Raw genomic sequence first — 25,395 nt, 5'->3', positions numbered from 1 at the left:
CTTATGTTAGCAAGTTACATGTTTGGTTAGCTTGCTTGTTCTGTTTGTATTAATGTTTGCTAGTATAGTAAGGCTTTTGAAAAATCATGCCCATATGATATTAGAACTAAATTATGTCTATATGATCATTTTTAATTTTATAATGCAAGTTGAAATTCAAAGGCATATTTGTCCCTTGTGAATCTTTTCCTATTATTTGCTATACACCACATATTTATTAGACATGTACGTCTTCAACTGTTTACATTTTCTGCTCAAGTTGTGACTGATTTTCAAGGTTTAATATAACCTCTCTGTTAACTTCTTAACTGGATTGTTATGTTAGTTTAATCTTTATGATAACTTTTTATTAAGTAAAATTAAAAAAAAAAGAAAGCTTTCTGTTTCGAAAATTAAAATCTGCCCGGTTTAAAAGAAATTGATAATAGCTCATATTTTATATTTACAAAAGCCTAACTATTTGGGGCGAATTGTCCTAGTCCGAAACCACCTTTAGCGAATAGGTCTATTGTAGTTTCGTATAATCGGGTTTTAACCAAATTTATTTTTGTTTCTTTGTCAATTTCAATATATTTTTTATTTAAATATAAAATTATAGATAACAATTTTCTGTTAAACTGTTCTAAACAATTCGTTATAACATTTGAATTGTATTCTTCGAAAATAACGACGACCACATGGTCTTTCTTTTTACTGATCAAGCTTGTGTGTGGTGGACGTGAATTTTTCAGAGCATTTCAAACTTGACATCATGCCTCCAAAAGCAACCAAGGGAAAGAAAGTAAAGAGTTACAGTTGTTTAAATATGTTTAGAACTACGAAGAGCTTCATAGATTTTTTTACATTTAATGGATCTAAATGAAATTATGGTGAAATAATGAGATGTGCGAGCTGAGCACGTGGTGCAGTATAATTCATGTCGGGTCAACTTAATTTACAAATTGAATTTTAGTAGCTGAATCATTTTAGATATCCTAGATAATATATAATTGGGGTTAAAATTATTTTGCTCGTCATTTTAATTTTTTTCTGTAAATTAATTTTAATTGGATCCTGAAATCTGAACTGCTGAAAGTACAATGTAAAAATTATTACAATTACAAATTATCTAAATCTTTGCTGGTATTTTAGTAGGAATAACAGCAATGGTTTCGCAGCTAGGATGGAACATTTTAAAATAAAAATTAAATTCTTATTTGGGAAATATAATGCATGCCATTTATGGACATCTCTTCTTTTTCTTTTTTTTTTTTTTTTTTTTTTTTTGTAGAATGAACTGAAATATTTAAATTTAATCTAATTTTCTGAAGAAAACTAATTTAGAGACGAGTTTGTGGTGTAATCTGCAATTTTTATTTTATCAATACGAATATTTAGCTACGAAGTAAATGTATTGTGAAAAGTAGCAGCTGGAAAGGAAGTTTGTTTGGCCATTTTGGTCTTAATGGTAGTCTTTAATGAGTAACTTTTCACTCTGAATTAACACAAAACATTTTTTAAAGTAAATTATATAATTAGGAAATGTATGGAGAAACTACATTTAGTTTGAAATATTGAATTGATTATAAAAAAAGCATAATTAATGATTGATAATGGATACTGGGAATGTATTTTACTCCATTGTAGTTGCTGGTAAATAATTTTGAGAAAAAAAATTAAAATCCCTAAATGGCAAATGGAGTTATCCAACCTTTAAAATTCAAATAGCTTTTTTTTTCTTGAAAAAAATAATATAGGCAATACTTTTATGGTGAAGGGGTTTAAAACCTAGAATCTCAATGATAGATTAATTTTGTGTAAATTATCATTTTGAATTTTTGTGAAAGTATATAAAAAAAACCTTGTAGCTAAATATAATTCAATGAACTTTGGCAACAATTAAATTTACAACATTAATGGTTGGTAACCTTGGCGACGAGGTAGATGTAAGCATTCTGGCGACAGAATACATACATTAGAACAGAAAGGTATTCCTGGCGACAGGTTAAGAGGTGGAATATGCATGAAAGGCAAAGTTGGTAAAAAGCATTTTAATTCCAGAATTCCTGGCGACAGGTTCTGGAAAAGGTTGCAAAATGAAAAAAAACGGAAAGTGTACCACGCTTATCACAGGCTGTGATAAATTTTCTGACATCGTCTGAAAAAGTTGCATTGTTGCAAGTGATAGCACATGATACAAACCTATCTGACATCGTCAGAATGAGGTTGATGCTATAAATATGTACAAGCAAATGGCGACATTTTGCTAAAATAAGCGCTTGCAAGACACCTTGTTGAATAAAAAGCAAGTGGCGACATTTGCATTGAATAATGAAAAGGAAACCTTGTTTCCAGTATACTTACTAATGGTTAAACCATGTAAGTATTTAGTGTTTTGATTTTAGTCTTGCACAATCTCTGTAAAACTTGTCAATCCTGTACAACACTAGATCAAAATTATAAGTAGTGTTTTCGAATATAGTTTATATTGATTGAAATCCTGTAAAACTTAAATTAGATGATCTTAAAAGATGACAACTGTTGACTTGATTTCACACGATACACTGTCTGTGGTATGAGATGAAGCAAGTTTTACAAAGGCTGTTAAACAAATTACTGGTAGTAATAAGTATAAGAAATGTATGTAAACAGACTTATTTTTTAATCTCAACATTTTGTTGTTTCCAGTCGAAAGCTTTTGCAGTGGATTTTTGTTGGATGTTTTTTTTGTATATCGTGTGGTCAACATTTTGTATTTAACTTTTGCATTGTATCCAGTTTATATATATATGGAAATTTGGGTTGAACATGTATAACACAAGGTTAGATTGTTAGAAATGCGATGAAATTAAAAGGTTATGTTGGGATTCATCAGTGTGGCTGCAACACAATATAATATTAGTCATTCATAAAGGGAACACATTTCTGAAAAATTTATGTGAACCTTTGAAAAACTAAAGAAATAGTGTTTCAAATTAAATAAGTCTGTCATAGATATTGGTTACATGTACATTGGTAATGAAATGCATGAAATGACTAATATATTAAAACAAAAATCATGGTGACAAAATTGTACATAGACTAGTTTACAAACTTGGAAGTAGGTAAATCCCCTAAGTACATTGTACATAAAATGCTTCAATAATTGTATGCAGAATGTACATGTAATACTTCAATAATTGTATGCAGAATCAGAATTGTTATTTTATGTTGTGTTACAATTTTGTAGGGAAAGAAGGGAGGACAAAAAGCTGCAGCATCACCTCAGAAAAGGAAAGCTGTAGAAGTTGAAGAAGACGACGATGATGATGATGACAGCGATGACGATAGTGGTAAGACTCGTCTTCAATTTTTAAGAGAAAATCAAACTTTGTTTTTTTGTTGAAAAAACTAAAAGTGGGACTCCAGTAAAAGCAGAGGAACTTCACTATAATGAATTAGTAAAATTAGAATTTTTATGGTATTGTACTAGGTAGGGATGTTCGTGTGTAAACTTTTGGCTTTAAACTGATAATTGTCAAAGTATAATGTAAAGCAGAGACGGAGTGCAAACTTGTCTAACAAAAACAATTTGACAAATGGCTGCTACATGTAACTGGAAATAAAGTTGAGTGAACCAGATGAGGCTTTTTCTGGGGTTGCCAAGTTTACAGATGAAAATTTTGCCTTGTTCATAAATATCGTAATTTTGTATTTAGATGATGAACCAGTAACGAAAGTGGCACCACAGAAAAATAAGAAGGCCAAGGCTGCTCCACCTGCTGAAGAAAGTGATGATGATGATGATGATGATGATGATGATTCTGATTCAGGTAGTTACGAAAATTTTCTGTTGATCTAGGAAACTTATGAAACTTGAATAAGTACAAGAACAAAGCTGTTGGTTGGAAAATCTATAGTTGATTGTTCTCCCCTGGTATATGAAGTTTAAAAAAACCCAGACAATATGAATGGTTTGATAATATAAGGTAGTTGGCATTGAGGAAAAGCTTTCCTCCTGTAAAAAGGCTTTTGACTTTTGCATTTCATACTGTACTTAAACCATTGTCTTGTTTCATATATTGATGCTTTTGGCCTTGTAGTTATTGAGACACAATCCAACATTAAAATGTAGCCTTAAAAAGATCAATGATTTAAAGAGATGTCCTGTCCCAATAAGCTGAATAAATTTGACCTGGCATTATGCAAAAAAGTGTTACTTAATCATTTTAATTAAATAAAATCTGTGTGGGGTGGCTGTGGTGAAAATCAAACCCATATAATATCAATGTTTTCACCAACAAAATGTTGTGGAGCAAGAAAAATATAAAAACCAGTTTATTCCTTTTTAAATTTGACTTATTTTGTCAAGGTTTTTTCCCCTTGAACTTTGGAAGTTCATGGTTTTTTAATTTCTTGAAACAATCGTGATCAGGAAAGTCAACCTAAAATTGTTATAAAATTTTATTTAACTAGAAGTATGTAAAAAGGCTGCTTCCAATACTGTAGCCAACCCAACTAAAGCTGATGGAGACCATGATGAAATGAAAACTGGTTTGTATTTGTCCAAACATTTCATTAAAAAAAATATGCTTTATTAGTGATTCCCTTGTGTTGAAAATAAGATGTTTATAGAGCAGTGATAAGAAAGAATAGGGGAAACGGTAAATGATATTAATATAAATTTATGCATTGCTCTGTCACATTTTGTGATAAACTTGACTAATGGGAAAGCTGTTCAATTTCGATAATTCAGAATAATATTTATCCAAATTTGTTCTGTTGTCAAACATGAATTTATAGTGTGGTAAAAACCCATTCGAGGTGCAGGCTTATAACGGGGCATTGCTCATATTAAAGCTTAGTACCTAGTTGGATTAATTGTCTTAATGAAGCAATAATCGAGGAGGAATAATATTCTTGTATGACATTAAACAATACGTCAGCACCATGTTGTATTAAGATGTGTTCTTGGACAACGCTTCAATATTGACTTCAGAAACCATCTTCTGTAAGGTAAACGCTTGATTTTGTGTGTATGTGTTGAAAGTATTTTTGCCAACTGGAATGCTATGACTTGGAATTTTACATTAATGAATTTTTGCATAAATATTTTAATAAGAACACTTTAACCACAATATAAATTTGATAAGTAAAACTTTTGGCAAGTACATAATTAATCTTGTGGATTTTATAGATATAATTGGTTCTTAAATATCAAACTTTTTATTAGATGAAGAAGAACCAATTAAGGTTGCTCCTAAGGCTCAAGCCAAACAAGCAAAGAAAGGAAAAGCTGCCCCAGCAGAGGATAGTGATGACGACGATGATTCCGGTTTGTATACCATTCTTAAAAATGTTTGTAAACAGCTATGCTGGTGTTAAACACTTTAAGGCCGTAGTCCCCTTGAATTTGGGATAGCTGATTACTGTATAAAAAAACTCCAACAAACGAACTACAAACTGAACTGATATACAGACCTTGAATGGCTTCTTGTTCTTAGTGAGCCAAAGGAAAAACTGTGCTTTACCTACCTATCAAGTAATCTTTCAAGAAGGTTCCTTTTTCATTTGTAAATTTTCTATTCAGAAAAATCTGTAAAAAGTTGCAATTGAAGGTCCCAGGCTTTGGTTGATGAATTACAAGTGATCTAATTAACAAGAGACTACAAAGATTCAAAATCTTGTAACTGAAATTAAAAATTGTTAAATTGAAATATGAAGCTGAAGATGAGAAATTGGGTATTGAGATGGATTTGGTTTCATAGTTTTAAATAGTATTTGTTTTCTTATAGATGATGAGGAAGATGATGATGAAGATGAAAGTGATTCTGGTTTGTATATTGATCTATCAAACTTTAAAGCTAAAATTTGCCATTTTTATGCCTGTTTTTTGAACAAATTGGTTATCAGTATGTTTAGATTAGGAACTTGTCAAACTTAAAAGAATTCAGTTTGAATCTTGGCAGGGATCTGACAGTAAATTAAAAATCAATTAAAATCCAAACAAAACTCAAATTTAATTAAATTTAATATTCCGTGAGAACTTTTTTTTATGACTTTATTAAGTAAACCACAACTTTGCAAGTAGACAAAATAAACCACATAATACATGATTTAGATTGATTGTAAAATTTTTGTTACAGCTGATTTTCTAATGCTTGCAAAGTAAAACTTTGGTTGGCTTGCTTGTTTTGTTTGTATAATTGTTTATAATTGACGTCTTTAAACAATATATATAGGCATACATGTAGTTTAACCTATATATACATATCATTTGAATTCAATTAGGTGTTATCCTAATATGACTGTACAATATACAAACAAAGCAAGCAAGCCAACCAAAGTTTAGCTCTACATGATGTAGGAAATTAGCTGTAATCTATTTATATATTTTGTAGATGAGAAAGAAGCTCCCCAAAAAGCAAAGAAAGGAAAGCAAACTAAAATGGAAGTAGATGAAGATGAAGATGATGATGAATCTGATGATGATGAAGATGAAAGTGAGGATGATTCTGGTGAGCAACTGCTTTAAAATTTTCTAGAAAACGATTTTAATATCTGTTGTATTGAATTTAAATCTACATGCTGTAGTAGTATTTCTTTAAATTTTGTTGAAGCTTTCCTTCTCCTGTACCATGAAAAATTTGCACTGTAATTATTTTAATTGAACTGGTTTTCCATGTTAAATCTTTGATATAAAACACTACTGTATTAAATTGGCTTGTAATATACATCACTGCTTTTACACTGATAGACTGGAGTAGAAGGTAAAGGTTGCAGAAATCAGTTCTATATTATACCATATTTATTTTGAATATGAATAGAACTTTCTGTTGAATGTTGAGGTAACTACTACAATGATGAAACTTTTTTGGACTAGAGTCTAGGACTGCTGTATGATCTTAATATACACAATTCTGAGTGGTAGTTAACTTTGATGTTTGACTTTATTACAATGCTTAATATACACAATTCTGAGTGGTAGTTAACTTTGATGTTTCACTTTATTACAATGCTGTAGCAAACATTTATAATGACAAAGCCAGCAAGCCAACCAAACCTTTGGAATGGAATTACTCTTCTGTATTGTGCTGTATTTGAAACGTTTGAACTTCTAAATCTTTCTTTGATTTGAACATTTGAAAAATAATAATATTGGTTCATTTTTCAATTTATAGATGCAGAAGAAACGCCTGTGACAAATGGAAAGAGAAAGAAGGAAAAACAAAACAAAAAGGAGTCAAAGAAACAGAAGACTGATGATAGCGAAACAAGTAATAATTTTAAGTCAAAACATTGAGTTTACCAGACTTTTGTTATGTCCGCATTTTTACCTGTTTACTTAAAAAGAAATGAGATTTTTTACCATTAATTGTGGCAACTCCCATTTTCACAATCCAATTATCACTTAAATTGAAAAAAGACTTTTTTAAAGTTTCTTTTAATACATTTTTGTGCTTCAGTGGTTTATAGTAACTAAAGATGTATGTATAAACACCTATAGGTCACTGAACAGTCTTCCAAAAGGAGCAAAACCCAGGTCAAATTAAAACAATGTTTTGTTGATAATCACAGCACCCAAAGCTGAGCTGAATGATTACAGTGACTTGACTGTTAGTGTTACACTCCACCAATTGCAACTCATTCAAAATTTTGACCAAATTGCAATTTGTTTCATAAAATCAAATTGTTCAACTGGTCAGAAATACGAACAAACTGCTGTAGAAAACCACAGCCAAGTCATGAAAGTGCAAGGTGATATAATAAAACATACTTGCAATCCTATAAGACTTTTAACTTCACTTTAATGTTGTTGTGACAACATTAGTCTATCAGTATGTATAGGTATTGTCGAGCCTGCAACTTTTGTTGCAGAAAGCTCGACATAGGGATAGTGATCCGGCGGCGGCGTTAGCTCACTTCTTAAAAGCTTTATATTTTAGAAGGTGGAAGACCTGGATGCTCCATACTTTGTATATAGATGCTTCATGTTACGAAGTTTCCGTCAGTCACATGTCCAATGTCCTTGACCTCATTTTCATGGTTCAGTAACCACTTGAAAAAAAAGTTCAAATTTTTTGTAATGTTGAATTCTCTCTTATTATAAGTAATAGGATAACTATATTTGATATGTGTGTACCTTGCAAGGTCCTCGTGTCTGTCAGACAGTTTTCACTTGACCTCGACCTCATTTCATGGATCAGTGAACAAGGTTAAGTTTTGGTGGTCAAGTCCATATCTCAGATACTATAAGCAATAGGGCTAGTATATTCGGTGTATGAAAGCACTGTAAGGTGTACATGTCCAACTGGCAGGTGTCATCTGACCTTGACCTCATTTTCATGGTTCAGTGGTTACAGTTAAATTTTTGTGTTTTGGTCTGTTTTTCTCATACCATATGCAATAGGTCTACTATATTTGTTGTATGGAATGATTGTTAAGTGTACATGTCTAGCGGGCAGATGTCATGTGACCTTGACCTCATTTTCATGGTTCAGTGGTCAAAGTTAAGTTTTTGAGTTTTGGTCTTTTTATCTAATGCTATATGCCATAGGTCAACTATATTTGGTGTATGGAAATATTTTATGATCTTTATGTCAGTTGAGCAGGTTTTATTTAACCGTGACCTCATTTTCACGGTTCATTGCACAGTGTTAAGTTTTTGTGTTTTGGTCTATTTTTCTTAAACTATAAGTAATGTGTCAACTACATATGTTGTATAGAAGCATTGTTAGCTGTACCTGTCTGCCTGGCATGGTTCATCTGACCTGGACCTCTTTTTCAAGGTTCATTGGTCTTTGTTTAGTTATCTTAGTTGTAATAAAGCTTAGCTTTATACTTAGGACTATCAACATAATATCAATGGTTAGTATAGAAGGCGAGACATTTCAGCGTGTGCACTCTTGTATTATAGTCATTACCATGCTTAAGGTGAACTTGTTATTTTGAATTGCTGTAAAATGTCCAAACTAAGCTTTCATATAGTTTTTCTTTCGAAAAGTCTTCTATTATAAGATTCCGACTATGTGAATTAAAAAATTTTGTATTCAGTAAATATATGTAAAATTGCAATATGTTTGTACGAAGTTTCCATGGGGAGATAATCATTTTTTCTTTCAAAAAATCTTCATTCCAAAGAATAATATTTTAGGTTATCTCCCCATGGAAACTTATCAATAGCATATTGTTATTTCACGCATATTTTACTGAATATGTGATCATTTATTTTAAATAATATCTGGTTCTTATGAATATAGAATACTATATGAAAGCTTAGTTTGGACCTATACAAACTTGAAACATACTCACATCATCATTAAAGTTGAGTTAAAGTCTTATAGGATTGTAAGTATATTTTATTTTATCACCTTGCACTTTCACTTTTTGACTGAACAATTTGTTCAATATTCTGACCAGTTGAACAATTTGGTTTAATGTCAAAATTTTGAATGAGTTGCAATTGGTGGAGAGCAACACTAACAGTCAAGTCACTGTAAATTAAATTTATATACAATGTTTACAGTAATTGTTTAAAACAATAGTAAGTCTTGTGTTTAATGTAAAACAAGAAAACAAGAAAATGAACCGTCTGATTACCATAAAAAGCAATGAATAAAATACAAAAGAAAAATTTATTTCAGAAAAAATATTGTTTCTCCCAGTCAATGATGATAATTTTAACCAGTTCTGCTACTGATAGTTTATGACGATTTCATTTGCTACTACTGAGATTGGGAGAACATTATTTTGTATCTAGTTGTTAATATTTTTTACCTTACTAAAAAGATTAAAATCTGTCTAAATAAGTTCCGTTTTGCTTTATATTGAAGGATTTGTTAAATTGATGTTTCAGGTATATACCATTGTTGTATACATGTATTTCATAGGTCTTTTTCTTTATTTCCATCCTCTAGTTTCAGGCAATGCCTTGAGATTAAGTCTGGTATAAATTCTATGCACAACATCAAGGGCAAAGGTATCTGGTATGAGGGTTTAGTATTAACTAACCTCAATATTTACTAGGGTTTAAGGACTTGTCTGTTCTTACCTTGGAAGATATTTAGATATTGCAACTGATGTGATATCTGATTGTACCAACCCAAAAATTGTTAATGAAAATGAAGGAATTTTTAGTCTAAATAAGAATTCAATATACAAGATGGTAGAATTTGAAGTTATTCAAAATTACTTTATATTTCAGTTACCATGTTTGTTGGAAACCTTCCAAAAGAAATGGATGCTGATAAAGTTGAAAAGATCTTCACCAAAAAAGGGATAGAAGTAAAAGCAGTTCGTAGACCAGAGAAAAAGAAGTAAGTAGAGACATATGGTGTGGGAGTGTTTAATGTCTAGTTGACTTTTACAAGCAATAGTAATGTTTTTTTTAGAATTGATTAAATTGGGTTTGCACATTTTAGATGTTTCCTTTGAAGAATAATTGTTAGGCATCTATAATGTCTCCAGTCAATGATGATAAATTTTAACCAGTTCTGCTACTGATAGTTTATGACGATTTCATTTGCTACTACTGAGATTGGAGAACATTATTTTATATCAAGTTAATATTCTTATATTTCAAAACAGATTCAAACATGTACAGAATAAGTATAATTTAGTCGGTCAGATATTTTGCTCATTAGGAATGGCTTTTTGATAATAACTCTACTGGTAGATGTCTGCAAAGTCATTTGTTGCATTTGTATCACTGAACCTGACGTGTACATCTGTCTACCAGTTACTATTGAATTTAAAACCAACCTACTTTATATCTGATGGTATACCATTATCAATAAAGGGTTTTTGTGAATTTTTTTACCAATTCCTTTACTAAGAATCCTATTAATCCACTAATTACTATCTTGTAGAACACACAAGAAAGGTTTATGGCATGTTCATGCTGGTTGTCAAACTTTTTAGCTCACCTGGCCTAAAAGGCCATGTGAGCTTTTCTCATCACTTGGCATCCGTGTCGTCGTCGACGTCGTCGTTGTCGTTAACAATTTTTCAAACATCTTCTCCTCTGAAACTACTGAATGGATTTGAATGAAACTTAACATGATTGTTCCTTAGTATATCCTGCACAAAATGTGCGCTTCGATTTTTGATCCGTCAAAAAACATGGCCGCCGTTACTTAAAATAGAACATAGGGGTCAAATGCAGTTTTTGGCTTATATCTCAAAAACGAAAGCATTTAGAGCAAATCTGACATGGGGTAAAAATGTTCATTAGGTCAAGATCTATCAGCCCTGAAATTTTCAGATGAATCAAACAAACCATTGTTGGGTTGCTGCCACTAAATTGGTAATTTTAAGGAAATTTTGCAGTTTTTATACGACCGCAAATTTTGAAAAAATTTTCGTCGTATACTGCTATCACGTTGGCGTCAGCGTCGTCGTCGTCGTCGTCGTCGTCGTCCGGCGTCCGAATACTTATAGTTTTCGCACTCTAACTGTAGTAAAAGTGAATAGAAATCTATGAAATTTTAACACAAGGTTTATGACCATAAAAGGAAGGTTGGTATTGATTTTGGGAGTTTTGGTCACAACATTTTAGGAATTAGGGGCCAAAAAGGGCCCAAATAAGCATTTTCTTGGTTTTCGCACCATAACTTTAGTTTAAGTTAATAGAAATCTATGAAATTTTGACACAAGGTTTATGACCACAAAAGAAAGATTGGGATCGATTTTGGGAGTTTTGGTTTCAATAGTTTAGGAATAAGGGGCCAATAAAGGGCCCAAATAAGCATTTTTCTTGGTTTTTGCACAATAACCTTAGGTTAAGTAAATAGAAATCTATGAAATTTAAACACAATGTTTATGACCACAAAAGGAAGGTTGGTATCGATTTTGGGAGTTTAGGACCCAACAGTTTAGGAATTAGGGGCCAAAAAGGGACCCAAATAAGCATTTTTCTTGGTTTTCGCACCATAACGTTAGTATAAGTAAATACAAATCTATGAAATTTAAACACAAGGCTTATGACCATAAAAGGAAGGTTGGTATTGATTTTGGGAGTTTTGGTCCCAACAGTTTAGGAAAAAGGGGCCCAAAGGGTCCAAAATTAAACTTTGTTTGATTTCATCAAAATTGAACAATTGGGGTTCTTTGATATGCCGAATCTAACTGTATATGTCGATTCTCAACTTTTGGTCCCGTTTTCAAATTGGTCTACATTAAGGTCCAAAGGGTCCAAAATTAAACTTAAGTTTGATTTTAACAAAAATTGAATTCTTGGGCCTCTTTGATATGCTGAATCTAAACATGTACTTAGATTTTTGATTATGGGCCCAGTTTTCAAGTTGGTCCAAATCAGGATCTAAAATTATTATATTAAGTATTGTGCAATAGCAAGTCTTTTCAATTGCACAGTATTGTGCAATGGCAAGAAATATCTAATTGCACAATATTGTGAAATAGCAAATTTTTTTTTAATCAGAGTTATCTTTCTTTGTCCAGAATAGTAAGCAAGAAATATCCTATTGCACAGTGCAATAGCAAGAATTTTTTTTAATTGGAGTCATCTTTCTTTGTCCAGAATCAACTTAAATCTTTGTTATATACAATATACAATGTATATACACTTTTTACTACCAACTGATAAATTTAAATAATCTTTACCATTCAGTGATAACAAGCAGTTTTTTTACATCTTAATATTTTATGATGTATTTAAATGAGTAGTTATTGTTGCAAACTCCATTAGAAATTTGAATTGATATCAGTTTTGAAAAAGGGAAACAGGGATGTGAAAAAAAGGGGGGGGGGGTTAAATTTTTCTCATTTCAGATTTCATAAATAAAAAGAAAATTTCTTCAAACATTTTTTTGAGAGGATTAATATTCAACAGCATAGTGAATTGCTCAAAGGCAAAAAAAACCTTTTAAGTTCATTAGACCACATTCATTCTGTGTCAGAAACCTATGCTGTGTCAACTATTTAATTTTAGATTTAAAAAGTTTGAAGAAGAAATCTTTAATTGATTTGTAAAACTTGGCATTTGTTTTGTGTAAAAAAAAACCATGTAATGTCAAAAATTTGATCACAATCCAAATTCAGAGCTGTATCATGCATGAATGTTTTGTCCATACTTGCCCCAACTGTTCAGGGTTCGACCTCTGCGGTCGTATAAAGCTGCGCCCTGCGGAGCACCTGGTTGGTCATTATCTTGAATATTATTATAGATAAAGATAAACTGTAAACAGCAAAAAAGATCAGCAAAGTAAAATCTACAAATAAGTTAATATGACCAAAATTGTCAATTGACCCCTTAAGGGGTTATTGTCCTTTAATGACAATTTTTCACAATTTGTTCATCATATTTGCTAACTTTAAAAAATCTTCTCCTCTGAAACTACTGAATGGATTTGGTTAAAACTTAGCATGATTGTTCCTTAGATTATCCTGCACAAAGTGTGTGCTTTGATTTTTGATCCGTCAAAAAACATGGCCGCCGTTACTTAAAATAGAACATAGGGGTCAAATGCAGTTTTTGGCTTATATCTCAAAAACGAAAGCATTTAGAGCAAATCTGACATGGAGTAAAAATGTTCATTAGGTCAAGATCTATCAGCCCTGAAATTTTCAGATGAATCAAAAAACCATTGTTGGGTTGCTGCCACTTAATTGGTAATTTTAAGGAAATTTTGCAGTTTTTGGTCATTATCTTGAATATTATTATAGATAAAGATAAACTGTAAACAGCAAAAAAGATCAGCAAAGTAAGATCTATAAATAAGTTAATATGACCAAAATTGTCAATTGACCCCTTAAGGGGTTATTGTCCTTTAATGACAATTTTTCACAATTTGTTCATCATATTTGCTAACTTTAAAAAATCTTCTCCTCTGAAACTACTGAATGGATTTGGTTAAAACTTAGCATGGTTGTTCCTTAGATTATCCTGCACAAAGTGTGTGCTTTAATTTTTGATCCGTCAAAAAACATGGCCGCCGTTACTTAAAATAGAACATAGGGGTCAAATGCAGTTTTTGGCTTATATCTCCAAAACGAAAGCATTAAGAGCAAATCTGACATGGAGTAAAAATGTTCATTAGGTCAATATCTATCAGCCCTGAAATTTTCAGATGAATCAAACATCCAATTGTTGGGTTGCTGCCAATTAATTGGTAATTTTAAGGAAATTTTGCAGTTTTTGGTCATTATCTTGAATATTATTATAGATAAAGATAAACTGTAAACAGCAAATATGATCAGCAAAGTAAGATCTACAAATAAGTCAATTTGACCAAAATTGTCAATTGACCTCTTTAGGAGTTATTGCCCTTTAAAGACTTTTTTCACAATTTGTTCATCATGTTGACTTACTTTAAAAAATCTTCTCTTATGAAACTGCTGTATCAATTTCAGCCAAACTTAGGCTAAATGAGTCTCAGAGTTTCAGAGTATCTAGTATAAATTTTATATTTCATTTCCTTGTATGTCAAGAAACATAGCTCCTATGGCTAAAATAGAACATAGGAGAAAATGATTTTTTTTTGCTTTTGAAGAAAATAGGAAGATTCAAAGAACATTTAAATAAATTGAAAAGCCAAAATAATCATTGATGAGAGATTAAACCAAAAAAATTCAGGTGAGCGATTCAGGCTCTTGAGAGCCTCTTGTTTTTTTATAGTCCCAACATTCAAAAAATAAAATTCCATCAATTGTGTAAAAGAAACTTGTTAATTTGATATTGAGATTCCTTGGATGGAGGTTAATTTGATATTGAGATTCCTTGGATGGAGAAGAAGGTAGCAATAAAAGTTGAAAATTACAGAAATAGTAACGGACACAAATTTTCTTGATCAATGATGAAAATTTTAACCAGTTCTGCTACTGAGAGTCGGTGACGATTTAAAAACCATTGCTGAGATCGGGAAATATAACTGATGCATATATACATTCATAGGTTAACCAAAAATGGAAAATGTTTATTTTGTGTTTTTTGGGCTCTGATTAAAAAAATTGTCAATTATTTTTGAAGAAATGATGCAAGCGTAACATAGACTAGATATGATTGAGATTACATGGATTTCTTCCTCTAAAAATCCATCTAAACTGCTAAAATAATAATAATGTATCAAGTGAGCTTTGTGGAAAATAACTTTCAAAAAAGAAATAAAACACATTCAAACATCTTTCTACTTTCTCAGAATCCGAGTTTAATGTTTCAAGTCCATAGTTTTAAAATGAAAAAGAATGTCTTTCAAGGGTTGTTTTATAAAAAATTTCATGATGTTTTTTTAAACTATCAATTTAATTTGCTTCTGTTATAAAAGTATAAATATGAATGGACAGACTATTGTAGTGGTTATTTGGGAGAATGTTGGTAACTGATTAAAAGCTGATGATGACAGTATGTCGTGCACCACGCTGATTACATTCATGACTGATCACGACTATCACCCTTTTGTCTGAAGCTTGGTTCTGTAATATAAGGAGGTTATACATTAAATTGAACATTTGCATCTTTAAATCAATAAAAACAGCAGGCAACTTGTGAATTACTATATTAAGATGATCACCAAAATTTTATCTAGCATTTTTTATGGAAACAAAGGCCTTTTATTATGTCGGTTAAAAATTGTAGAAGGAACAATGTTTTAAATCATTCTTTTTAATGCCACATTTATGGGCATTATCTGTAGGTTCAAGTTTTTGACTTCAACTTCAGACTTGGTACACATGTTCCCCTATGATATGATCTTTCTAATTTTAATGCCAAATGAGTTTTGACCCCAATTTCACAGTCCACTGAACATAGAAAATATGGTGCAAGTGGAGCATCAGTGTACCAAGGACACATTCTTGTTTCTTTCATTTCAAGGATTTAGAACGTAAATATTCCAAACAGTTGTTCGATTTTATAATACAAATGCTTCTGTGATGAAATTCTTTTTTGGACTAGAGTCTAGGACAAGAAATTGGATGATCTCATTTTTACCGGATTCTGAGGAGCACTTTAAAAACTTCAATATGATCATACAAGTTCTCACAATAAATTTAAGTTGCAAAGATGTTAGAACTTGGATTGTTATGGATAAGTAAATAAAGTTGGATATCACTTGCATGTGCTTGGCAGATTGAACAAAAATTGTTTCATTATCTTTCTTGATCATGAAAGAAAATTGGATGCAGGTCTGTGATACTCATTTTCATCTGAAGAACAAAGAAATTTAATCGAGGGCAGTCCACTTCACCAGTTAATATTGTATTTATTCTACCCCCTTGAAATTAAGAAAATATTCATTGAGCAACCAAATCATTGAAATGTTAATTATTTGATTTACCTTAGTGATGACACAAGATGACGAGGCTGATTTATATCAGGATGTACATATGGGAGTAGTTTTTACTTTCTTTGTATATGAATGGTACAAACGCTGATGTAACATCGAGGCATTTGTCTGAAAGGATTAAAGTTTATCATTTAAGATTCTGTCAATTTTTTTAATATATCAGTCTGGGTCAAGACAGTAGTACATCATTTCAAAAAGAAAATTGTAGTGGTGCAGAAAGTTAAATAGTATAGCAAGTCCGTAAATTTTGAACCATATTGCAAATTTATGAGTAAATTTCTTCCAGAATAAGTTGATTTTCATTTCTGAACCAAAACATTTATTTGGTTTTTGACGAGCTATAAAAGGCTTGCTAAGCTGTTGCCACTGCACCACACTTAAAATGATTGTTGCTTCACTAGGTGATCTAGATAATTTACAGTTTGTTTGCTACAATGAGGAAATTTTAAAAATGATTCTTATGATTTCACTTTACCGGATTCTGAGTAGCATTATAGATTTGTAGGTTCTAGAAAAAGACAAAAAAAGTAAGGGAAATATGACTTGCTTTAAGATTCATTAAAACTTGTCCTATAGATAGTTTGAAGGTTTTGTTTTTTATATTAATAAAATATCTGAATTGTAATTCCATGTATTTCATGGGATACAGCAATATATTTGTATACGTTAAACATTGATTTAATCTATCCTACAGATAGGCTATTTGTATAAGATATGTGTTTGTGTGAAAAGGTGTTTTATAAATATTGCTGTGTTTTTAAACCAGAGAACTGAAATTAAGGTTTTTGAATAAAAACTGTAGGACAAAACATGCTTTCTATGATGACTAAAACTTTGAACCCTGATTTCTGAAATTCAGTGAAGTCTAATATGCAAGACTGAGAAAGCTTTAAAGATTGCTGATTAATATGATATATGACATCATAATTGAATCGTGTATTCATGGGGTGTAATCATCTGTCTAATGAGTTGTTAAATCTGCAAAGTTTAAATTTATCAAATTACAAGTTGAAAGAAATAAATAAAAATTAACCTATGTTTATATATGCATGTAATTGATATTTCAAATGAGCATTTTAATCTAGAATTGCAAGTTTTTTTTTTTATTTTGGTAATTTTATTGTCGAGCCTGCAACTTTTGTTGCAGAAAGCTCGACATAGGGATAGTGATCCGGCGGCGGCGGCAACGGCGGCGGCTACGGCGGCGGCGTTAGCTAACTTCTTAAAAGGTTTATATTTTAGAAGGTGAAAGACCTGGATGCTTCATACTTTGTATATAGATGCCTCATGTTACGAAGTTTCCGTCAGTCACATGTCCAATGTCCTTGACCTCATTTTCATGGTTCAGTGACCACTTGAAAAAAAAGTTCAGAATTTTTGTAATGTTGAATTCTCTCTTATTATAAGTAATAGGGTAACTATATTTGGTATGTGCGTACCTTGCAAGGTCCTCATGCCCGTCAGACAGTTTTCACTTGACCTTGACCTCATTTCATGGATCAGTGAACAAGGTTAAGTTTTGGTGGTCAAGTCCATATCTCAGATACTATAAGCAATAAGGCTAGTATATTTGGTGTATGGAAGGACTGGAAGGTGTACATGTCCAACTGGCAGGTGTCATCTGACCTTGACCTCATTTTCATGGTTCAGTGGTTATAGTTAAGTTTTTGTGGTTTGGTCGGTTTTTCTCATACTTTATGCAATAGGTCTACTATATTTGTTGTATGGAATGATTGTAAGGTGTACATGTCTAGCGGGCAGATGTCATCTGAACTTGACCTCATTTTCATGGTTCAGTGGTCAAAGTTAAGTTTTTATGTTTTGGTCTTTTTATCTAATATTATATGCCAAAGATCAACTATATTTGGTGTATGGAAATATATTATGATCTATATGTCAGTCCTGCAGGTTTATTTGACCATGACCTCAATTGCACGGTTCATTGCACAGTGTTAAGTTTTTGTGTTTTGGTCTATTTTTCTTACTAAAACTATAAGTAATAGTTCAACTATATTTGTTGTATGGAAGCTTTGTTAGCTGTACATGTCTGCCTGGCATGGTTCATCTGACCTTGACCTTATTTTCATGGTTCATTGGTCTTTGTTTAGCTATCTTGGTTAATGTTAAGTTTATGTGACAGTTGTAATAAAGCTTTATACTTAGGACTATCAACATAATTTCAATGATTAGTAAAGAAGGCGAGACATTTCAGTGTGTGCACTCTTGTTCAATTTTAAAGTATCCCTTTGAAATTTTTATTCTTCATATCCACGAAGTAATGTGTTCACAGTATTTACTATTATTTGACTGATTCACTCAACCTTTCCCATTTCATTTAAAGTTGTGACATGGTAGCAATTTATTAATCAGCACAACTGGTTACAGAATTTACAAAACTGCTTCAGGAGTTATTCAATAAGTGCTAGATTAGAAAAAGTACCTTGTGTGCACCCTTTTTAATGATGACACAAGATGACGAGGCTGATTTATACCAGGATGTACATATGAAAGTAGTTTTTACTTTCTTTGTACTTCTATGGTATTAGCATTGATGTAACATCGAGGCATTTGTCTGAAAAAAATATTCTTGAATAGTGCTTCATTTCAAGTTAAATACTTAGTGATTACTATTTGCAAGTATGAAAATTTCAGCACAACAATTTTTTGGTGATGGAGTGTGCTGAAATAAAAACTCTTGCTTTCCTTGTATATAGAATTTTAATATTGCAATTTGAATCGCAATTGACATGATTATAAAGCAGGGACATGATGGCCTGATCTCTAACCTTTAGTTTTCTGCAAGAATAATTGAAGCAAGTGTTAGTTTTCTGCCAGAATAATTGAAGCAAGTGTAACATGCCAATGATGAAGTTTATGTCGTGCACCACTCTGAATTAGAGATGTAGATTACGACTACCCTCTTGACTGAGGCTTGTTATACCCATGCTAAGGGGAGGAATGGAAAAGTACATGTGCCCTTCCCATGAAATGTAAACATTTTGGAAAATCAAATCAGTTTGTGAGCCATTTTGTAGATGAGAGTCTGAAATGATAATTTTCATTATGCAATTCGTTAATCAATGAATTATTTTCTACTTAAAGGTTTGCGTATATAGATTTAGAAAACAACGATGACCTAGAAAAGGCTTTGAAACTTCATGGAAAGAAAATCGGAGATAGTGAACTTGTTGTAGAAAAAGCTAAATCCAAAATTGAAAAGGAGAAGGATAATGCAAGCACACCAGCCAGACAAAGTACTGGTAGAGGAAAAGATGACTCAACATTGTTTGTGAAAAATCTAGCTGATGACACAACTGAAGATAGTTTGAAAGAATTTTTCCCTGAATCTGTTGAAATTAGGATGCCAAGAAAACCAGATGAGGGTCATAGAGGGTAAATATAACTGGTCATCTTAAATCTGAAAGCATGTGCAAGTTTCAGATCTTAATACTTGTTTTTGTATTTGTGTTTGCACAAAATAGGTAGAATCTGTGAATATCATTTAGATGTTACTTCAGTCTTCACGTTGAACTGCTAAATCTACAGGCCCGCAGCTCAACTTTTGAAAACTTTTAGTAAGATTCTGTTGGCCTGTAGGTCTGATTTTTACAGGCCCAATAGCAATTTTACCAGCCTGGGCTGCCTGGGCTGTCACTCGACGTGAAGACTGTTACTTTCTTAAATTAAAATTTTTGGATCTACAATTATTCATGCCTTCAATTTTTGTACCTTTATAGATATTTTAATGACAGTTGATGTAACTGGATTTTTGTACCTTTATAGATATTTTAATGACAGTTGATGTAACTGGATTTTGCATTTCAAATAAATTTGTTAAAATTCACTAAATACAAAATAAATTGGCTTATATAATATATAATTGTGGTACCACTTTGATTGCTTATTTCAAAAACTCGAGGCGAATATAGGTGGACAGCTAAGGATAATTTAATAATTTATTGTTTCCTGGCTACTATTTCTAGACAGTTAATTTATAAATTGTTTTCATTGTCAAGTTTTCCACCAGATCTTTTTTTGGGAGAAACTGATATACTATTGCTTGCATCATCTAACAGATATTTTGCTTTCACAAGTGTCAACATTTTTTTTCCGCTAATTAAAAAAGTTTCTAAATTGTAAAACTGGTTAAACTGAAATTTACTTTTTTGGGCTTAAATTATTTTTGGTTTTGATCTTGACAGGTTTGCCTATATAGTTTTCAAGGATCCATCTGAAGTAGAGGCTGCACTCAAGGATAAGCAGGGATCAGAGTTAGATGGTAATGCCCTGTACTTGGATCATTCTGGAAGCAAGAAGACCTTCCAAAGTCCGGCTGGAGGAAAGTTTGGTGGCAGTTCAGGAGGTAATTACTTGTTTTCTTGTGGAATTATGGAATAAATTAGAACTATGAAGAGTGGATCAATTGTCCTGCAAACCATTTTAAGATCTACTTTAATTTGAAGAGGGGAATTGTGTCCTGCAAACCATTTTAGGATATACTTTTAACATTGGGCCAAAAAAAAAAATAGGTGTGTTTCCGGTCGCCCGACCGACCCTAATTTTTTGGCACCGACCCTAACTTTTTTTTCCCGGAAAAAAAAAAAAAAAAAAAAAAATCCGGATTTTTTTCGTTTTTTTCCGGAAACGGTTTTTGTTTAGTATAGCCTTTGAATGGCATCTTTTAAACGTTTGATTTCAAATAAAATTTTAATACAGTAAGCATTTGTGTGATACAGATTGAAGTCAAACAACGGCATGGCTTCTGCTATGGCCATCAGTCAAAGTGTGTTATCAATAACAATCGATGAGTGTCCACACAGGAACGAGAAAAAAAGTATAATAGCCCCATTTTCTAATTCTACCACCTTATTGATATATTCAATCAGTATCATGACTTTGGATTAAAGAACAATGAATTTACTGTGACTGGAAAAAACCATGAAATATCTCCCACAACCGAAGCAGGCCAGTAAAAAAAAAAAAAAAAAAAAAAAATACCTACCGACCCTAATTTTTTGGGGCATGCAACAGGAAACACACCTATTTTTTTTTTTTGGCCTTGCTGTTTTCTAAACCGATTTGGAGAAAGTAGTACCTTGTTTTTAATGATGACACAAGATGACGAGGCTGATTTATACCAGGATATACATCAAGAAGTAGTTTTTACTTTCTTTGTACTTCTATGGTATTGGCATTGATGTAACATCGAGGCATTTGTCTGAAAAAAAAAAAAGGTGCTAAAATAACACTCCACTTCAAGTTTGATACTGCATTTCAAGTTTAATACTGCATTTCAAGATCTACTTGATATACATCATAATTTACTAAACCCATTCTTGGAACTAGTTTCATTCATACATCAGGGGCACCATCTGTGTAAGTTTTGTCATCAATTTTGAGATTTTATAAGAAACACTTTGTATAGCTGTTGCAAACATCACCATGGACAAAACAGATTGTTATACGAAAAATATGTTGCTGTTAAGCTTCTGTTGTTGAACTTGAAAGAAATGATGAACAGGATCGATTTTGGCAATCTTGTTTGTTTAATTATCTGGAATACAGATTGAAAACTTGGCGCAACTCAACATTATAAAATAAAAACTTTGCAGTATTATAATTCGTGATTTGAATATAAACAGACAAGTGTAGAACTGACTTCCTTTTATTTGTTTTGCAGAAGCTGGAAAGTCCAAAGTTCTCTTTGTCAAGAATCTATCCTTCGATACTGATGAACATGGATTGAAAAATGCTTTCTCAGGCTCCACGGCTGCAAGAATAGCAAAATTTCCAGACACTCAGAAACCAAAAGGGTAAGTTGTCTATTTTTACGGCCTGCCGACAATTGTAGAAGGCATTATTTTTTCTGTTTAAAAAAAAAAAAGAATTTTGTCGAACAAGTTTGGTATTTGTTCAAATCAGCTATAAACTTAATTCACATTTTCTTTTTGAAATGTACTGCCTAATCAATGCAAATTAGTGTATTAACCCAGGTTTCATATATACAGTAACAGCAAAGTGTAAAAAGTGTAATATTGCAAGATTAAAAAAAAATTGCTTTGTCTTGTAGGTTTGGATTTGTAGATTTTGATTCTGCTGAGGCTGCCCAATCAGCATTCAATGCCATGAAAGGAAAGGAAATCGATGGTAGACAGATATTTGTAGACTTTGCTGGCGAGAGAGGAGGTAAATATAACTAGCAATTAAAGCTGCCTTTTTAATGTCTTTACTTCACAAGGTATTGTGATCCCAGATCAGTTAAGCTGTTAAAATTTTGAAAGACCGGTAAAAGAAAATTGTTAAATCTTAGGAATTATGTTTTTGTTTTAATAAACCAGTAATCACATTAAAAAATTGAATTGACTGGTTGCTAAACTAGATATTGGCTTTAGTTTATGAAACAAATTCAAGAGAATTTTTAAATGCAAATTGCATCTCTAGTTCATCACATGTCACTCAGCACAAAGTTGGTCAATGCAATATCTTTTTAAGCAGATTTAACTTATTTTATCAACTGTAGTAGTTGATAGGGTAGAATTGAAATTTTGTGTCCCATTAGGCTTAAATCAAGTTTAAAGGAAGTTGATTATTTTCAATTTTTGTGCAGTTGTGCATATTTTTAGACTTTATAGAGATTTGTCCGATTTCATTTTAATGGTATGGAAGAAGCTGGGAGAGAGATTGGTTTGATTCTGGAAAAAAAAAGCTTGAATTTTCACATGCACATATCAATGCTTCATTTTTCTCCTGCAACAATATTATCAATTCATAATTTTTTTGATGTAACAATTATTATTCAATCATTTTTCAGCCGGAGGAGATAGACGAGGTGGTGGACGTGGAGGCGGATTTAGAGGTGGACGTGGTGGTGGATTTAGAGGAGGTAGAGGTGGTGGTGGAAGAGGAGGCAGAGGTGGATTTGGAGACAGAGGACGTGGACGTGGAGGTGGAGGAGGTTTGTATTTCTTCTAATAATTAAGTATGGGAAATTCATGACATTAATAGTTTTAAAACTTTGTTCATCTACAAATTTCCCAGAATACTTCATATTTTAAATTGGCCAATATATATATATGTCAACAAATATTTTTCATCACTTAAAACAGAACTAAGAAGCAGAGCGACTTCAAATTTGGTCCGCAGCTAAATGGTGAATATTTGAAAGGAATGTTCACTTTTGGAACTGTTTGAGACCTATCTTCTCTATTTTTTTGCAAAATAGTTCAAGATTGTTTTCTTTTTCTGGAAGTATTAAGGTTGAGAACAAATATTTTGTGTTTTGTAAAATAATTGTGAACTATTTGATTTTGTAGGATTCAGAGGTAACAGGGGTGGCGTTGGGAGTTATGCAGGAAAAAAGAAGACCTTTGATGACTAAATAAATAATTGTGCACATGTAACTTGAAATTGAATGAATGAAAGAATGATATTTGAAGGGTTCTGTTCGCTTGCCACTTTGAGGATTTCAATTTTACAAGAAGTTCTGAAGCACAGTATTAGACTTGCAGAAGGAACAATGTTGAAATGTACAAGTACTGTTTGTGGAAGCGATACCAATTAATGATGCTTCGACTAACCAGCTGATAAAACAATGTTCAGTCTATATAAATCTTGTGTATATTGTCACGTTTGGACTGATAAACTTGGACTTAGATTGTATACTTGATTTTTTTTTTGTTTTCAATCTAAACAATTTTTTATATGACTTTTTTGGTACAGAAGTGTATTAAACCTATATGGAGTGTTTATTGATTGGATGTGGGAAAGCATGAAAAAAGTTTTGAAAATCCGATTTTGTTTTTAAACTTGTGAACATCAGTCCTTCAAATAAAAAAGGTACAAAATTTAAATGAGCTTCATTATTGAATTGGATCTGTCGAAAATTATATTCCAAATTTCATAGAAAAAATTTGGAGTAGATATTTTCCTAGCTGTTAAATTTCTTTTTAATATTTGATGACTAAAGATACTGATCTAAAATAATCCAGAAACTTGTTTCTAATTTAATATTCTGATATTAAAAAAACTTCATCCCATAAATTCACAAAGTTTATAAATAACTATTTGAATTTTTAATGTTTCTATCATTGGTAGATACTATAGTTGTCCATTTTGCATTTATACAGCATCCATCGTTTTCTATTGTGTTCTGTTACATTTTGAAACCATAATTTTTATTTCTACACTTTAAGATTTGTTATTGTATTTACATGAATTGTTATATGAAGTCATTTTATGCTATCTGCAGCTATTTTCACAAAAACTTGTACAATTATAAATGAAATAATCAATGATCAGAGAGAATTTCATGGTAAGATTTTTGTGGAAAAGTTGCTGTATTTTATCATTGTCGCCATTGTTATGTTTATGATGTTATTTTATGCTCATGATCATGTCAACACACTGAATAATAAATAATTAAATTGAATGTTTTCGTTCTTATAAAAAGTTTTTGAGTCTACAATATATACTTTGGGGGGAAAAAAAGTTTTTGTTGTGAAGGATAGTTGTTTGAAAGAATGAACTTGGTCATTAAAACTACTTTTGCCCTATGAATACAGAAAATGAGATAAAGTATTGATGAACCTCATCTAATGGAAAGGTGTGTCATACTCTTGGTTTATTCAGCAAACATTACTTTAAAATCAATTAAGAACAAGGAAACATCCATGTAATGGTGAATGGTGATGTGACACTTGATATGTTTATAGATGGAATGTGACACTTTCTTCATATTATAGAACCTATACAACCAGCAGGTTCAGACACATTCTTTGTCTCTTCCCTATAAACATGCCAAACCTTTATTTTCTTGCTCTTAATTGTTGTATGATCTACCCTCTTACTGAATATCAACCTATAAGGTTTTTATGTTGGCTTGTTCTGAATATACTCAAAATATTTGCCACAGGTCTTCAGCAAACAATTCATACTGAAATGTAGGCCTCTTAATTTTGAAGTCTTAGCTTGTAACCTTGATGAATTTGATCTGTTGAAAAGGTTTTTTGTGGTAGAATATATCTAGAATTTAGAAACGGACCCAAATCAATGCCAAGAGGTTTTGGGATTTGAAGCAGACTGATGGTTAGATGAGCAATGAAGTAGAGATGCTAGTCAATTTAATTGTAATGATAAG

At 31.7% G+C, this 25,395-nt stretch overlaps 1 protein-coding gene and 1 long non-coding RNA gene across 4 annotated transcripts; both read left to right on the top strand.

The window, feature by feature from the left end:
• The first annotated feature begins 654 nt into the window (after positions 1–654).
• Positions 655–24,243, top strand: LOC143046118 (nucleolin-like). Of its 3 annotated transcripts, none has more exons than XM_076219119.1 (15): positions 655–781; positions 3,209–3,311; positions 3,678–3,782; positions 4,432–4,512; positions 5,192–5,293; positions 5,754–5,792; positions 6,360–6,476; positions 7,140–7,235; positions 10,163–10,274; positions 19,362–19,652; positions 20,462–20,622; positions 21,940–22,072; positions 22,330–22,445; positions 23,071–23,214; positions 23,573–24,243. In XM_076219119.1, the coding sequence occupies exons 1-15, from the start codon at positions 752–754 to the stop codon at positions 23,635–23,637; spliced, it is 1,695 nt and encodes a 564-aa protein (XP_076075234.1). In that variant the 5' UTR covers positions 655–751; the 3' UTR covers positions 23,638–24,243. The 3 variants fall into 3 exon arrangements, with proteins under 3 accessions (XP_076075234.1, XP_076075233.1, XP_076075235.1); XM_076219118.1 differs by having other exon boundaries at positions 3,678–3,791; positions 4,435–4,512; XM_076219120.1 differs by lacking the exon at positions 4,432–4,512 and having other exon boundaries at positions 3,678–3,791.
• Positions 14,583–14,846, top strand: LOC143046119 (uncharacterized). Its single transcript, XR_012969069.1, has 2 exons — positions 14,583–14,673; positions 14,706–14,846. It is a non-coding gene; the product is annotated as an uncharacterized LOC143046119 (long non-coding RNA).
• Positions 24,244–25,395: the final 1,152 nt, after the last annotated feature.

The sequence above is a fragment of the Mytilus galloprovincialis genome, chromosome 9 (genome assembly GCF_965363235.1).
Source record: "Mytilus galloprovincialis chromosome 9, xbMytGall1.hap1.1, whole genome shotgun sequence".
NCBI lineage: Eukaryota > Metazoa > Mollusca > Bivalvia > Mytilida > Mytilidae > Mytilus > Mytilus galloprovincialis.
Note: the sequence above shows the minus strand (reverse complement) of the source record. Positions and strands in the feature narration are given on the sequence as shown.